Genomic DNA, 15,001 nt, shown 5'->3' with positions numbered 1-15,001 from the left:
ACAAGATCCCCAAAGCAGGCGAAAACATCATCATGGCCCTAGACCTCAAAGGGGCTTTTGACAATGTCAGTCACAGGGCCATCATGGAAGCGCTAAACAAGACCAACTGCGGCAAGAGAGTGCACGATTACGTGCGGGCATTCTTGTCAAAGCGCATGGCGACAGTAGGACTCGGAGACCTGCGGAGTGATACCTTTGACACGCCTAACAATGGTACCCGCAAGGCTCGGCCATTTCGCCAATTATCTTTAACATCGCGATGATCGGGCTAGCCCAGAAACTGAACGAAATTGCGGGCATACAGCACGCCATGTATGCGCATGACATCACGGTCTGGGTAAATCAGGGATTATTGGGCCAAAAAGAAGAAAAGCTTCAGAAGGCGGCAACATGCGTCGAACAATTCGTCGAGAGAGGCCTCGCATGCTCATCCGAGAAACCAGAAATTCTGAGGATTGTAAAGAACACAACCAAGGAAAAGATAGAAGTGCATCTGGAAGGTCAAGTCATACCAGAGAAGGACATAATACGCATCCTCGGCATGTGGATCCAGAGCAGCAAACGGTGCGGACACACGCTAGGCCTGCCAAAGCAATCGACGGAGCAGGTCAGCAGGATGATCACGAGAGTATCGCAAGGACGTAGCGGCATGAAAGACGGGGACACAATCAAGCTGGTCAGGAGCCTGGGTGTCAGCAGGGTCACGTACTCACTCCCGTGCCACAACATGACGCAACAAGAGATAGAACAAGCCGAGACTCTCATCAGGAAAGCATACAAGACGGCGTTGCATCTGCCCAGAAACACGTCGAACGACAAGCTACTCAAGCTGGGTATTTACAACACATTTGAAGAGCTTAAGGAGGCACAACTGGGTGCGCAGCTGCACAGGCTCCAGCAGTCAACCACCGGCAGGGCGTTCCTTAAAAGATTAGGCTATAAAAACATAAAAGCAATGAAGGATAGGATGGCTATCATACCAGACTCTTTTCGCCAGACACTGAAAGCTAGCCCCCTAGCGAGGGAATATGAACCCGAATATGCATGCGACCAGAAGACAGGCGCAAGCAGAATACGTAGAAAAACACCTGGCCACTAAAACAATGTGGTATACACGGATGCAGCCCTATACCCGTAGGGTCACGACACCAAGGAACATAGAGTTGCGGCAGTGAGCGTGGATCACATGAGAGAGCTGATTGGGCATGTCGGCTGGCCATCTGTCAACATCATGACAAACCCCCTTGCGTTTTCACGCAGATCCTACTACTAGGAACGGCAGTACCAGCCACAGCACCTGACAGATTGTCGCACATAGTCGCACCAGAGCCATCCCCCGGAGCCTGCGCAACCAAGTTGCACTTCGGAGCGTGCACGCTGGTGTCGTTGGACCACGTCACTGCCAGGATCACTGACGGGACGCCACGGCGCCCCTCGACCTCGGCCTACATAAGACCAGCGAGCCATCAACACTTTAGTGGGCATGTCGGCTGGCCATCTATCAACATCATGACAAACCCCCTTGCGTTTTTCACGCAGGTTAGTAATATGTATTCATCTACCAAATCTAGCAACCGATTTTTGGTCCAGCTGACGTGCCCCAACTGTGTTTGTTGCTTTCTGTTTGGTGTACGAAGTATTGCACTGTCCTTACTTATGCTCTGTGGAGACATAGAATCTAATCCTGGTCCGAGCACTTAACAGCTTTTACAACAGTTACTTGACGGTCAAAAAAGCATGCAGCAAAGTTTTGACGCAATAGAGGGAAAACTTAAGGACGTCGAGACGTCTGTGGCTGTAGTGAAAGAATTTCACCAGAAAATGACGGATACGGAAAGAACAATCCAAAATTTGCAAAGAAAGTTAGTTGACATCAAGGACCGAGGTAGAAGGAATAATCTAATCATATTTGGCATTCCTGAAACCACTCGGGAAACGCCTGACCTTCTCGCGGAAAGCGTTGTTGACAATCTATTCCGGAACAAACTGGGCTTGCAAGTACTATTTGTCAAAAGAATTCAGAGATTGGGAACGACGAAATCGAATGGACCACGGCCTACGATACTGAAGTTGTTCGACCATCGCGAAAAAAATATGGTGCTCAAAAATTGCTTTAAGCTAAAAGGAAGCAGTGTATCGATTTCTGAAGGTTTTTCAGCCGCAACCAGACAGCTTAGGAAACACCTTTGGTATAACACTGCTGACGCGAGAAGTAGTGGCAGAAAAGTGAGGTTGGTTCACGATAAAGTTAAAATAGACAACGAATTGTTTGAATGGAACACTGCCGAAATGAAAACCGTCCCTCTTCATAAACACAGAAAACGAGTGCACAGCCAAAATGACAAGGACGCTGCACGGAAAGAACACTTCGTTGTGTGAATATAAATGCCCGCAGCATTGTCAATAAAATGGTGGACCTCGAAACTATTGTGATCACTCATAACCCGGATATATTAGTTATCACTGAAACTTGGCTGCACTGCGACATTATTCACTCGGAAATTACACCAGTCGGGTATAGAATTTACAGGAAAGATAGGAGCTCTCGCGGCGGTGGTGTAGCAGTTATGTTTCGCGAATCTGTGACTGCCACGAGGGTACCCGATATCGCGGACGTAGAATGTGTTATAGTAAAATTTGTTTCAGGGGATTTCCACCCCCTGGTTGGGCCATTTTATCGCCCACAAAGTTCACCCAGTGTTTTCTTTGAGAAACTTGACGAATTCATGTGTGTACCTAGAAACAGTAAGAGAAATTTATTATTAGTCGGAGACTTCAGCGTTCCAGATGTCAGCTGGGCAGACAAGTTCTCTGATGCACTTTCTGCTTCCACTGATCCTCTCATTGAGATCGTCCTCCTCCATGCTTTAACTCAACTTGTAAAGCTACCAACACGTGTCAATGGAACTACGCTTCTGTTTTAAATGTATTCCTCCTTAACGATACACTGCTCAAGCGAAACCCGACAGTGCATCTTTTTGAGGGAATATCGGATCACAAGATGACTTGTCTCACAATCCCAGTTAACGTCGTGCCTGAGAAACAAAGAAAAGATAGGCTAATTCCCTTGTTTAACCAAGCAAGCGATGTCGACATACTAGATACATTACATTCTTCATTTTCTATTTTTGTGTCCCGGCACGAATCAAGCAACATATCTGTCGGCAGCCTGTGGTGTTTTTTCAAAGAAACTGTCTGGCAATGCACGAACAATTTTGTACCTTGGAAGCGGAGACAGCGACGTACTACGAATCATTGGATAACAAAAGATATTGTTCGACTGGGAAGAAAAGTAAAAAAAAGCAAGTAGGCAGCAGCGGCCACGCCCCTCTGCTGATAGTGCCCATAATTGATCTGAACTGCGAACTCGACTAAAGCACGACATCAAGAGGGCAAGGGACTTTTATCAAAATGTGTCAAAAAGATTTCTTTCTACATCCCCGGAAAAATTCTGGTGACACCTATCTCCGAAGGAAAAGAAATCTATCGCGAGTCTCCTAATTAACGCTACGGCTAGAACTGATAAGAAGGAAATGGTTTATGCAGTTAGCAACTACTTCTGCTCGGTGTTCACTGACGACGATGGTATCGTTCCACATTTTTTGACATTTGGAGTAGTACCACCAATCGATGACATCACTATCAGTGAGGAGGGAATACTATCAATTTTACTTAAACTAGACGTCAAAAAATCATCCAGAATAGACGGAATTCCTAACGTTTTTCTACACCGATATGGTGAGTGGTGCGCAAAATACTTATGTTCATTATTTAGGAAATCGCTGTCACACGCCGAAATTCCCAGTGATTGGAAATGCGCCGGAATAACTCCAGTACACAAAAAAGGTGATCCATCCATTGTTACCTCTTATAGGCCAATTTCTCTTCTCTGCACTTGTGCTAAAGTATTCGAACACATTATTTTTAAACGTTTTTCCAGCTTCATTGAAGATAACAAAATAATCGATAGTCGCCAGCATGGTTCACGACGAGAAGTTTCTACAAAACCGCAACTACTAGAGAGCATTCACAACTTTGCCGCAGGGTTGGATAAATCTGGTCAGGTTGACATCATATTCCTTGACTTCGAGAAACCTTTTGATCGTGTATGGCATCCTAAACTTCTTTTGAAACTAAGACCTCTACTCAAAAATGATTCCCTCCTTGCATGTATCGCAGCATACTTGTCTTTTAGGCAGCAGTCAATGTCCATCGACGATGTCAGTTCAGATTCTGCCTGCGTTCATTCAGGTATCCCCCAAGGTTCTGTTCTTGGGCCGTTATTCTTTTTGATCTTCATGAACGACATTGCTCAAGACATACCGGTAAAAATCCGCTTATTTGCGGACGATTGCATCCTATATAACGAAATCCACAGTTCTGACGACCAGGTTTCTCTTAACAAATCTTTAGCCCAGATTACAAATTGGTGTACTTCGTGGCAGATGCAAATAAACCACAGCAAAATGGTAGCGATGAGACTTACGCGTAAGGTGAATCCACTCACTTTCACTTATAGCATCAGCGGTAACAATCTGTCTGTAGTTTCAAGTTGCAAATATTTAGGGGTAACTATTACATCTGATCTTCGATGGAATGATAACATCACATACATACACAAGAAAGCCATGAGACAACTAGGCTACTTACGGCGAACACTTCCCAAAGCTTCAAGCGATGTAAAACTTTTGGCCTACAAAACGTATGTAAGGCCAACACTCGAATACGCTGCGGCAATGTGGGATCCGCACACAAATACAAATATAAGGAAACTAGAAAGCATTCAGCGAAAGGCAGCTAGATTCATGTTTTTTCGTACAGCAGCAAAACATCGCCAACTGCTCTATTAATTTCTGCAAATCTGGAATCCCTACAAACAAGACGGTACCGCGAAAGGCTACAAACATTCTACATGATATACAATCATAACCTTGGAATCGACAAAAACACGTACTTGAAACCTCTTACGCAGCGTTCCACTCGTTCTTTCCATTCAAAAAAAGTTAGCGAAATTTATTGTAGAACCAACACTTACATGAATTCTTTCTTCCCCCGTATCATCCGCGATTGGAATCGTTTGCCCAGAGGAGTAATCGAGAGTTCTGTTGCCGCTTTCACTGCCGCACTTCATGTGAAATGATAGTGTCTTATCACCAATGGTCTAGCAACGTTTCATGAAAGCGTCGCACTTATACCCTGCTTTTCTTTATTTTGGTGTTCTTATAGGTATGTTTTCTTTATGTTGTGCATCGCATTGACATTTATAACGCATCGAACCACCGAACTTTTTTTTCTGGCTTGTTTCCTTCACATTGTCAATTGTTGGGCAACGCACTTGTCTAATATGTCTTGATGTATGTTCATATATATATAACATTTTACCATTTGAAATTATATAATTCAGTGCCGTATTTGACACACCAGTCATTTCCTCCAGTTCCATTTGTTTGTATGTGTGCTCTTTTTGTTGTTCAGGTACATTTCTACCGAAGTGTAACCCACTCCTGCTTAAGTCCTGGAACTCAGGCTAGCAGTACTTAATAAATAAATGAATAAATAAATAAATAAATAAATAAGCAGCGCAACCCTAAGGAGCTGCACAGTAACAGAGGGGAAAGAAGCAGCTGTGGCTCTAGCAGCGGCGGGGGGTTACCGTAGAAACAAATCCTTGATAATACTCAGACTCCAAGGAAGCATGCAGAAATTACACGGCGGGTAGAATCAACAAAGGGGCACTTCGAATCCTCCTCGAGGCAGAGCTTCCGAACGAAAAGATACTGCACACGATTTTCTGGGTGCCGGGAAACACCAGAATAGAGGGTAACCAGAGGGCCGACAGTCTAGCTCGCGAGATCACATACCGAGTGGGATAGTCAATGGACCCGGATACCACTGTGATGGTGCAACCAACGTATGCGGAAATACTGAACCATCACCGAGGTAAAAGGATAATATATCCACCACGCCACCCATCTTTTACACAACACGAAGCAGTCGGCTGGCGAAGGCTGCAGACAGAAACATTCTCCAATCTACACATCCTACATAAAATGTTTCCAAATCAATACAGGGACACATGCCCATGGTGTGGGACCATCCCAACACGATATCACATCACATCGGAGTGCAGAAATAACTTCTCTTTCCACAAAGAAAAAACCCCAGTGCGAAACAGTGGGAGGGCCTGCTCACCAGCGGCGTGCTCACAGTCCAAAAAGGATTGATGCAACACGCTCTCAAAGTGGCCAGGCTCAGCGGTGCTCTGGAATAGGGGCGCCGACCACTCAAGACGACGGAGACTTCAGTAAAACATGAAGACCTCTGTTAGCCGCTGAAAGCTGTAAATAGAGCATTAAAGTGTTTCCTTCCTTCCTTCCTAGAACTGCTGCTCCGCTGCCGTTCTCCTAAAGGGGGAGGGGGTCATTCTCTGGCAGCCATCGTCATTTCCTCGGCCACTTTTTATAAATGGCACGCTCCTGTGCGTGTGTCTCCTGCCTCGTGCTGCGAGCGGCAAATTGAGAAGAAAATGGAAGAATAAGAATAGCTTCTTCGGCTTCTGCCATCGGTCTGAACAGTTCTCGGGTATTTCGCTGGCTGACTGAGCATTGTTGTTGCGGACCTAAACTAGGTCCATATAACTTTTGTTTCAAAATCCTGTTTGAATGTAATGCTACGTTATGTACTATTCGCTGATTCATTATGTATGTGAAACTGAAACAAAATTTTTTTTTCCCTTCCTGCTGTCTAGTTGTAAACGGGCCCCGGGCCACGTCAAGTTGCCCCAAGGCAGCTTCATGGCCTTGACTTTTTTCTCCTTGAGAAATAAAATGTATATTGAATGAATAAATGAATTAAATAAGTATTTAATTACCTAGAAACCGTGCAATAAAAAATACTGGCTCTCCAATAATCGAGAGATGTAAGCATGAAATGGCAAGCGGCAAAGCAGATTGTTGGAGTAATTATGACGATTACTCCCAACCACCCAACACCCGCGGAGCGCCGGACACAGCCGGCCTTGTCACGCAGCCTGGCGCCATTTCTCGAAGGAGGTGGTGCAAAATCCGCGCCGCGGAACTCATGGACCGCTGGCGTTAAAAAGCGCACCGGCAACCCTGTCTCAGCGCCAAAAGATGAAAATCAAGTGTATGGTGCACTTTACCTGCCTTTTGAACGTCGCTATTGGAAGTGACAAATAAACTTCAGCGTACTAAAAGTTACAGCTTGAGTGATATTGTGAACAAGCCTTAGGAATAATTCGTTCCTGTACAATGGGATGGGGCCACAGACCGCATTTTCTTAAGTTTTGACTGGTTGCACAGATGATTTGTTTTTGTTCTCACAACGATGCCCGTATTGTCTCCTCTGAGTGCCTGCATAACGGCTTTCGCTTTTGGCTCAAAACCACTTGAAGGTCGCAGACAACGGGAGATAAAGGCATTTCATGCTTAACATTTGACGTAATAGTTCTGCGGAAACCCGCAATGTGGAAAGAAGTAGTTAGTAAAGAGAAGATGAGACATCCTCCCAATCATAGCAATTGCTACAAAGAAAGCCAATACGGGTGCCTCGAAACAAAAGCATCGCAGCTGAAGAAAAATTCGTACTTGTCCGGGACTCGAGCCCGGGACCACCGCATTTCCGGTGCAGCTGCTGCACAATCTGAGCTAACCAGGTGGCTAGCAGATTACAAGACGAAGTCGAACTTATCAATAACTCTAAGCAAATGCAAGAGTTTGACGCAATAGTTCTACGGAAACTCGCAAGCTGGAGAGAAGTAATTAATAAAAGAAAAATGAGCGTATTGCTACAACTGGGTGGATGTCTCATTTTCCCTTCAATAGTGCTTAGTACTTGGAACGCTGCTAATTGAGCCACACACTTTAATCTTTCGCAACAGATTGCACTGAACATGTCTCCGCCTTTCGCGAACTGTATGTAAAGTGTTAAAGACGTTTTCTCTGGACATAGCGAAATGGAGCTGATGACAGTGGCGTGACAGATTGGGGGGGGGGGAGGCGGGTACTTGCTCAGCAATTTTTCGCAAACGCTGTAGTCGAACCACTGGCATTGAAACTCACGCACAGATTTACCATGTCAACACCATTTTCAATCTTTCGACCTTGGTGCTGTTCGTGCTTTTGCCAGCGCAAAGTGCTAAAGATTTTCCTGTTCAGAATATACGTTCCTGGTGCTACTTGCATACGTATTTTATTGCAACGGCCGCCATTATTTCACACACTTTGAACTTTACCTGCGTATTGATGGAGCCATGCATCTTATGTTCTATATATGTAAACGAGGTGTGTAACTTAGTTCACCGAGCTCACAGGAAAAAACAACTGCGAACTCCTTGTGACGCATGAAAATAAGGAAAATCGAAGATTAAATAATTACTTACAACAATTGAAGTTGAGCCAGGCACGTGATAGTTCAAGAACTCATTACTCCTTACATTCCCCCAATGTCCATTGAAATTCAAGTTTGTACCTGGTCCCGCCATTCAAGGACTCTGCAAAATGTTGGGCATAACGACGATATGACACACTGAAACAATTCAGAATGTTTTCAAAAAATAGTGTTTCAATACGCCCCTGTGGCGTGGGACGTAGTACAGGTAAATCCTGTGCCCCCCAAGAGTACGCCTCGAGAAGTGGCTTCTTGCATTGCCAGACGGGAACGCGTCAGTCAGTAAGGATAAGCAGTCATGGTGCTCCTTGGCCATACCTGGCCCTTGCGCTACTAAACAGCACACATTCATTCATTCATTCATTCATTCAGGCAGTCATTATAGAGGCTTTTGTTGTGCTCAGGGACGGTACGAACGCAAGCGCCTCGACAAACGCAACCACCCCTTTATTATCTGCTTCGCTGGAGTTCAGTAGGCTATCGTATCTCTGAAAGGGATAATCAAAGGAGCGGCAGAAAATGGTACTCGTGCAAAAAAAATATGACATGGAATAAATATATAAGAAGAAAGAAAGAGAGAAAAGAAAAAACACAATAAATATACACAAAGCAACCAAACGAAAATAACTAGCTATTATTGCCTATAGCTTCGAATTCAACATAGCGAATAGATTCTAAAGCCCCTTTTGAAACGTTTATGCCTATTAGTTGCAATGTTTCGAAGGTATGGAAGAAGTATGATTCTCTGTGTTTTCTGTCTCGTTCAGAACTGAAATTTGACTGTAAGATGTAGTGTTTATGTTCCACAAAGTTTCGACCTGGTTAGTTGAAATGCTCGGCGATGGCATTGCAAAGCTTCTTAGCTGTGTCCGCCCGATGTTAGTTTAACCTGACGTTCATTGATCGTCCCGTTTCGCTGATATATTGTTTTTGAGATAATGAACATTCACGCATATAAATCACATCCAAGCTACTACAAGTAGTTGTAGTAAACAACTATATTCGAGTCCTGGGGAGCTAGGCAGGAGTCTGCTAGGTAGGTCCCTACCTAGTCGTTGGCTAGTCTCAAGTCGAAAGACAGAGGCCATGCCTCTCCGCTCGTTCACGGGCCCTCTGGACAGCCAGGAGCTGTACGTCTTTTCTGGAATCTGTGATGGCCTTCGTCGAGTCATCTTCTTGGTTAAAATCCTGTAACACAGGATTTGTAACAGTACAAGTAAAGCTAGTTTTCATTTCTTTTGTATAACTATTGGCGGTGCCTTTAGTTTTAAAGTAACTTTGAAGGTGCATACAGGTTTAGCAGCTGGGGCGACAACATGCTTTTACTACGGGGGAATGATGTTGGCCGGCTTTTGCGTGGACTAACATGTCTTTAATTTTTCTGTACTGGCACTAGGTAACCCTTGGTACATTCGGGAACGCTTTTCTCAGGCGCTTGTTACTTGATAAGATTGGGTGGTATTTTCGTAGGATGTTATTTATGTATGGAAGGGCATTATATTATTTTGGTATAAAGGCTGGCGGTCTGTCAGATTCTGGTGTAGGCTGTTTCTTAGCTAGTTCCGATTGCCTCTCCAATCTTGATGTGCCGTCATAAGCTCTGTTGAGAAGAACTTGTGGACAGTTTCTTTCTGCTCGCGTTACTTCCAGGACATTTAGGTGGTGGACATTTAGGTGGTGGTCGCTACAGGTTCTTCTTATTCGTTTTGCTTGTCCGAAAAAATTGCTTGCTTGCAATTTCGCGCGTAATGACTGTTGTGGTCTAAAGACTGCCGGCTATTCATAGGCTTCCGGTAAAGTGTCCTTCTCAGTTTTCCATTTGGTATGTAGGCCGTCATGTTGAGGAAGTTGATTTGACTAGGAGAGTTGTGAGCAGCAAATTTGTTACTCGGGCAAAAGTAGTTGAAATGAATAATAAGTCGGTTAACGCGCTTCTGCCGTGTTGCCATATTATGAATATGTCGTCAATGCAACGCAGATAGGTGTGTAGTATTAAAGGCTAGGACTTTATCAGGCCTCCTTCAAGCTGTCCCATGAAAATGTTGGCATACGCGGTAGTGAATGGTGTTATCATGCTAGTTCCGAACCTTTGCAGGTAAGTGTGTGGATAGCTGTATCTTACCAGTCCTCACCTACGGGGCAGAAACCTGAAGGCTTACGAAAAGGGTGCTACTTAAATTGAGGACGACGCAACGAGCTATGGAAAGAAGAGTGATGGGTGTAACGTTAAGGGATAAGAAAAGAGCAGATTGGGTGAGGGAACAAACGCGAGTGAATGACATCTTAGTTGAAATCAAGAAAAAGAAATGGGCATGGGCAGGACACGTAATGAGGAGGGAAGATAACCGATCGTCATTAAGGGTTACGGACTGGATTTCAAAGGACGGGAAGCGTAGCAGGGGGCGGCAGAAAGTTAGGTGGGCGGATGAGATTAAGAAGTTTGCGGGGACGACATGGACACAATTAGTACATGACCGGTGTTGTTGGAGCAGTATGAGAGAGGCCTTTGCCCTGCAGTGGGCGTAACCAGACTGATGATGATGATGATGATGATGATGATGATGATGATGATGATGATGTGTAACTTGAATGAATAGAATCCGATTCGAAATAGTTTAGCGTGAGAACTAACTTAAGGAGTGACACGTAAACTTCGAGAGCATGCGCTTGGGGAGGATTGACTGCAAGGGATTTCGATACGGCTTCCATTCCTTTATTCATGGGTATATTAGTCTAAACGACAGAAACATGCGCAATGACTTGAATAGCGCGGCCGGAAAGGATTTGGTTGGTATTAATGCCGTCGATAATTCGAAGAAAGTGCGACGTGCCTTGAACAAAAGATGGGAGGCTAGTGGGGATGTATTACACGTGGTGATTTAGGAATTCATATAGTGACTCTGTAGGTGTGCTGTTCTTTGATACTAAAGGCCGACCTGGTATTTCTGCTGTAAATATTTCTTCTACAGGAACCTTATGTATTTTAGAAAGAAGATAAAACTGGTCTGCATCTTTGTTCTTGGGCATCATGAAGCGATATTCAGATTGCGTGGTTAGTTTCCTGCTATTGTGCTTTGCATAATATTTACTGTAGTCTGAAGTTGGGTTGGATTCTAATTTTCTCTAATGGGTCTGGTTGCTCATTTGTGCGGAAGCCTCAGCGGTTTGGAGGACTGCAATCCATTTGTTGCCTTTCGTGGAAATTGGAAAGGGGCCGAGCAAGTCCAGGTCCACTCGATAAAACGGCTTCGTGATAACCTCTATTGGTTGATGGAGACGAGCAGGCTGAGTCGCAGGTTTTTCGCGGCGATGACACAAGTCACAATATGTTACGTAGCGGCGAACAGAACGATAAATGCCCTTCCAGAAGAAACGTCGTCGTACGCGATATTAAGTTCTGGAGACCCCTAAGTTCCAGGAAATTGGGGCGTCATGAAACTTGACACGGACATCTCTGCGTACATGACACGGGACAACTAGCAGGAGTTCTACGCCGTCGGGGTGCATGTTGCGGCGGCAAAGAACGTTATCCTGAAGCAAGAACATGTTGAGTGAGGTGTCGAGGGTGCTGGATTGCAGATGGTCAATAAGAGAGAGCAACGATGCATATCTACGTTGTTCGTAGCCAACATGGATGAAGTATCTGATTGCTAAGACGTAGATGTGAGGGTTTCTTTCAGTGGAGTCGGATGGCACTACGGGGTGACGGCATAGGTAGCCTGCGTAAGTGTGTAACTTGCCAGATTTGTGCACAACCGAGAACGTGTACTCTTGTTATATTAATGCCCAACGGCCGTGCCTCCCTATAGGGTCTTTAAGTGTTGAAAGCCGGCACAGCGCATAATGGTCTGTTATGACCACTAACAGCCGTCCATATATGTACGGACAGAATTTCGTAATAGCCCAGACGAGAGCTAAGCACTCCCGCTCAATAACGGCGTAATTTTTTCCCGACTGTGACAGGAATGGCTAGCATACACTATCACACGATTAGCTCCGTTCTGGGAATGGGCGAAGATAGTACCTATGTCATGGCCGCTTGCGTCGGTGCGAAGCTCTGTTCAAGCAGCTGAGTCAAAATTAGGCGGCACAGGTGGCGTTTTAAGGGCATAAATCAGCGATGCAAGGGAAGTAGCTTGCTCTGAGCCCCAAGAAAATGCCACATTTTTTCTGGCAAGGTCCATGAGGGGTCGAGCAATGTCCTCGAAGCTGAGAACAAAGCGGCGAAAGTAGGAGCAGAGCCCAAGAAGGCTGCCTACTTCATGCGTGGACAGCAAAACCGGGAACTCGCGGACAGCACGGAATTTTCAGGGTCTGGTTGGACACCACTAGTGAGAAGAGATTTATTAGCGGCTCCTTATGCCATGGGCATGGTGACCGGGAGCGGCGAGGCAGCCTGAATCACCGTCCAAAAAGACGCCAGCAACCAGCAGCGCGATCAGAGCAGAGCCACGCGATGGCGATGCGGCAGTACAGCGAGACGCGTCTTCTTCACCACCTCCCACCTGACCAAAGGAGCCATCCTGGCGACTGAAGAATCGGCAGAAGTGGGTCGTGGTAGGTCTCGAGACGCGATACTTGCTACAATGTTTAGTCCGCGCTGGTGCAAGTCGTCAGGGGGTGTCAGTGGCTCAATGAGAAAATTCACCGGGAATGTTCGCTCCATGACTCGGTAAATCCCTTCATATTTTGGGACGAGTTTCGAGGAAAGTCCCGGCGTTTGCAAAGGAGCAGGCAGCCGCACAAGAGAGCCTGGAGCGTAGGTGGTGTTTGGAAGCGAGTCGGTGTGGTTTTCTTTCTGGCGCTACTGTCGCTGTGCCGTAAAGGTACGGATGAGCTGGCAGCATTCTTTGGCTTGTCGTGCGACGTCGGACACAGGCACACACTCATAAGCGTCAGGACAGTATGGAAGGAGCGTGTTGATGGTATGCGCAGGATCACGGCCATACAGGAGGAAGAAAGGTGAAAATCCTGTAGTGGCCTGGATTGCGGTGTTGTACGCGAACGTGATGAATATAAGGATGCGGTCCCAGTTACCATGATCAGATTCCACGTACATCGAGAGCATATCACGAAGTGTGCGGTTAAATCGCTTTGTGAGCCCGTTAGTCTGCGGATGGTATGCCGTGCTTGTCCAATGAATAATGTGGCATTCTGAAAGCAAATCTTCGACGACTTCGGAGAGGAAGGCGTGACCTTGGTCGCGGAGTTCTTGAGGTACGCCACGTCAGAGGTTGAAGCGATGTAGGACGAACGAGGCTACATCTCGCGCTGTAGCATTTGGTAAGGCAGCAGTTCAGGCGTAGCGTGTCAACTGGTCCCAACAGCAACTATGATCCACCGATTGCCGTCTGGTGCCATAGGACGCGGGCCGTATAGGCCGATGCCGACGCGATCGAAGGGTGTGGCAGGGCACGGGAGTGGCTGCAAGGCACCTGACGGCCGTAAAGGCGGCTATTTGTGAAATCGACAGTCAGGACAGCACCGAACAAACTTTTGTACAAATTGTACATGCCGCGCTAGTAGTAGCGGTGGCGAATTCGTTCATACATCTTGAAAACTGCGACATGGGCACACTGCGGATTGTTGGCGAAAGTGGCACATATTTGTGACCTTCAGATTCGGGGAATTTCCAGAAGCCACCTACGGCCTTCAGGACCGTAATTGCGTTGGTGCAGCAGCTGGTCACGAATGGCGAAATGAAGTGCTTGGCGTCGGAGAGTTTGAGGTACAGGGGTGGTAGATGATTTAGACAGATAGTCAAAAAGAGAAGCGATGCACGAGTCATGACGGTGTGCGGTGGCAAATCAGTCCATGTCGAAAGATGACAAGGAGTGTTGGAAAGTTGTTCCACAGGCCGAGTCTGGAGGTAAAGAGAGAGCGCATCTGCGTTTGAGTGTGTGAGCCCGCTGCGGTAAACGACGTGAATATCGTACTCCTGGATGAGTAGTGTCCAACTGGCTAGGTGGCCAGTCGCATGCAGGAGACCAGGAGGAGAGGTCGGCTTCACCGCGTAGAAGCTGAGTCAATGGCCTTATGATCGACGCGAAATTTCAAACGAACCGCCGGAAATGTGAGCATAGACCCACAAAGCTTCGAAGTTCTTTCATGTTGTTAGGCTTCGGAAAGTCAGCGACTGCTCAAAGTTTTGGAGGATCGGGTAGAACGCCGTGCTTGGACAGAACATAGCTTCAGATGGTGAGCTCCCGCGCGACGAAGGGGCACTTTTGAGGTTGAGTTTAAGGCCAGTTCATTAGACAAATCAAAGCATGTCTGAGGCCGAGCCGGTGAGTCGGAAAACCAGGCGAGAAAACCGCATTATCGATGTAACGCAGACACATAGACCACACAGCGTGTTGTCCATGAGTCGTGTAAACCTGACAGGGGCATGACAAAGCCCGAAAGGCATCACCTTAACTTCATATAAGCCGTCAGGCGTAATGAAGGCGGTCTTATGGCGATCGCCGGCAGCCATCGGGACCTGTTAGTACTCTGAATGCAAGGCACGAGAGGAATTATGCTCCCTGAAGACTGTCGAAGGCGTCGTCGATCCGAGACAAAGGATAGACGCCTTTGCGCGTTACCTTACTTA

General features: G+C 46.3%; 1 protein-coding gene across 5 annotated transcripts in view; it reads left to right on the top strand.

Moving 5' to 3' along the window:
* LOC139047605 (probable chitinase 2) overlaps nt 1–15,001 on the top strand; it is a 343,683-nt gene that overhangs the window by 174,315 nt on the left and 154,367 nt on the right. For 4 of the 5 annotated variants that reach the window (XM_070521462.1, XM_070521464.1, XM_070521461.1 and 1 more), the window contains one exon: nt 1,261–1,539. The exons of the other annotated variant lie outside the window; for it this stretch is intronic. In XM_070521462.1, coding sequence (XP_070377563.1) covers nt 1,261–1,539 — 279 coding nt within the window. The remainder of the gene's footprint in view (nt 1–1,260; nt 1,540–15,001) is intronic. 5 annotated transcript variants of the gene reach the window in all.

The sequence above is a fragment of the Dermacentor albipictus genome, chromosome 7 (genome assembly GCF_038994185.2).
Source record: "Dermacentor albipictus isolate Rhodes 1998 colony chromosome 7, USDA_Dalb.pri_finalv2, whole genome shotgun sequence".
NCBI lineage: Eukaryota > Metazoa > Arthropoda > Arachnida > Ixodida > Ixodidae > Dermacentor > Dermacentor albipictus.
The sequence above is the reverse complement of the archived record's forward strand: the minus strand, read 5'-3'. Positions and strand labels throughout refer to the sequence as shown.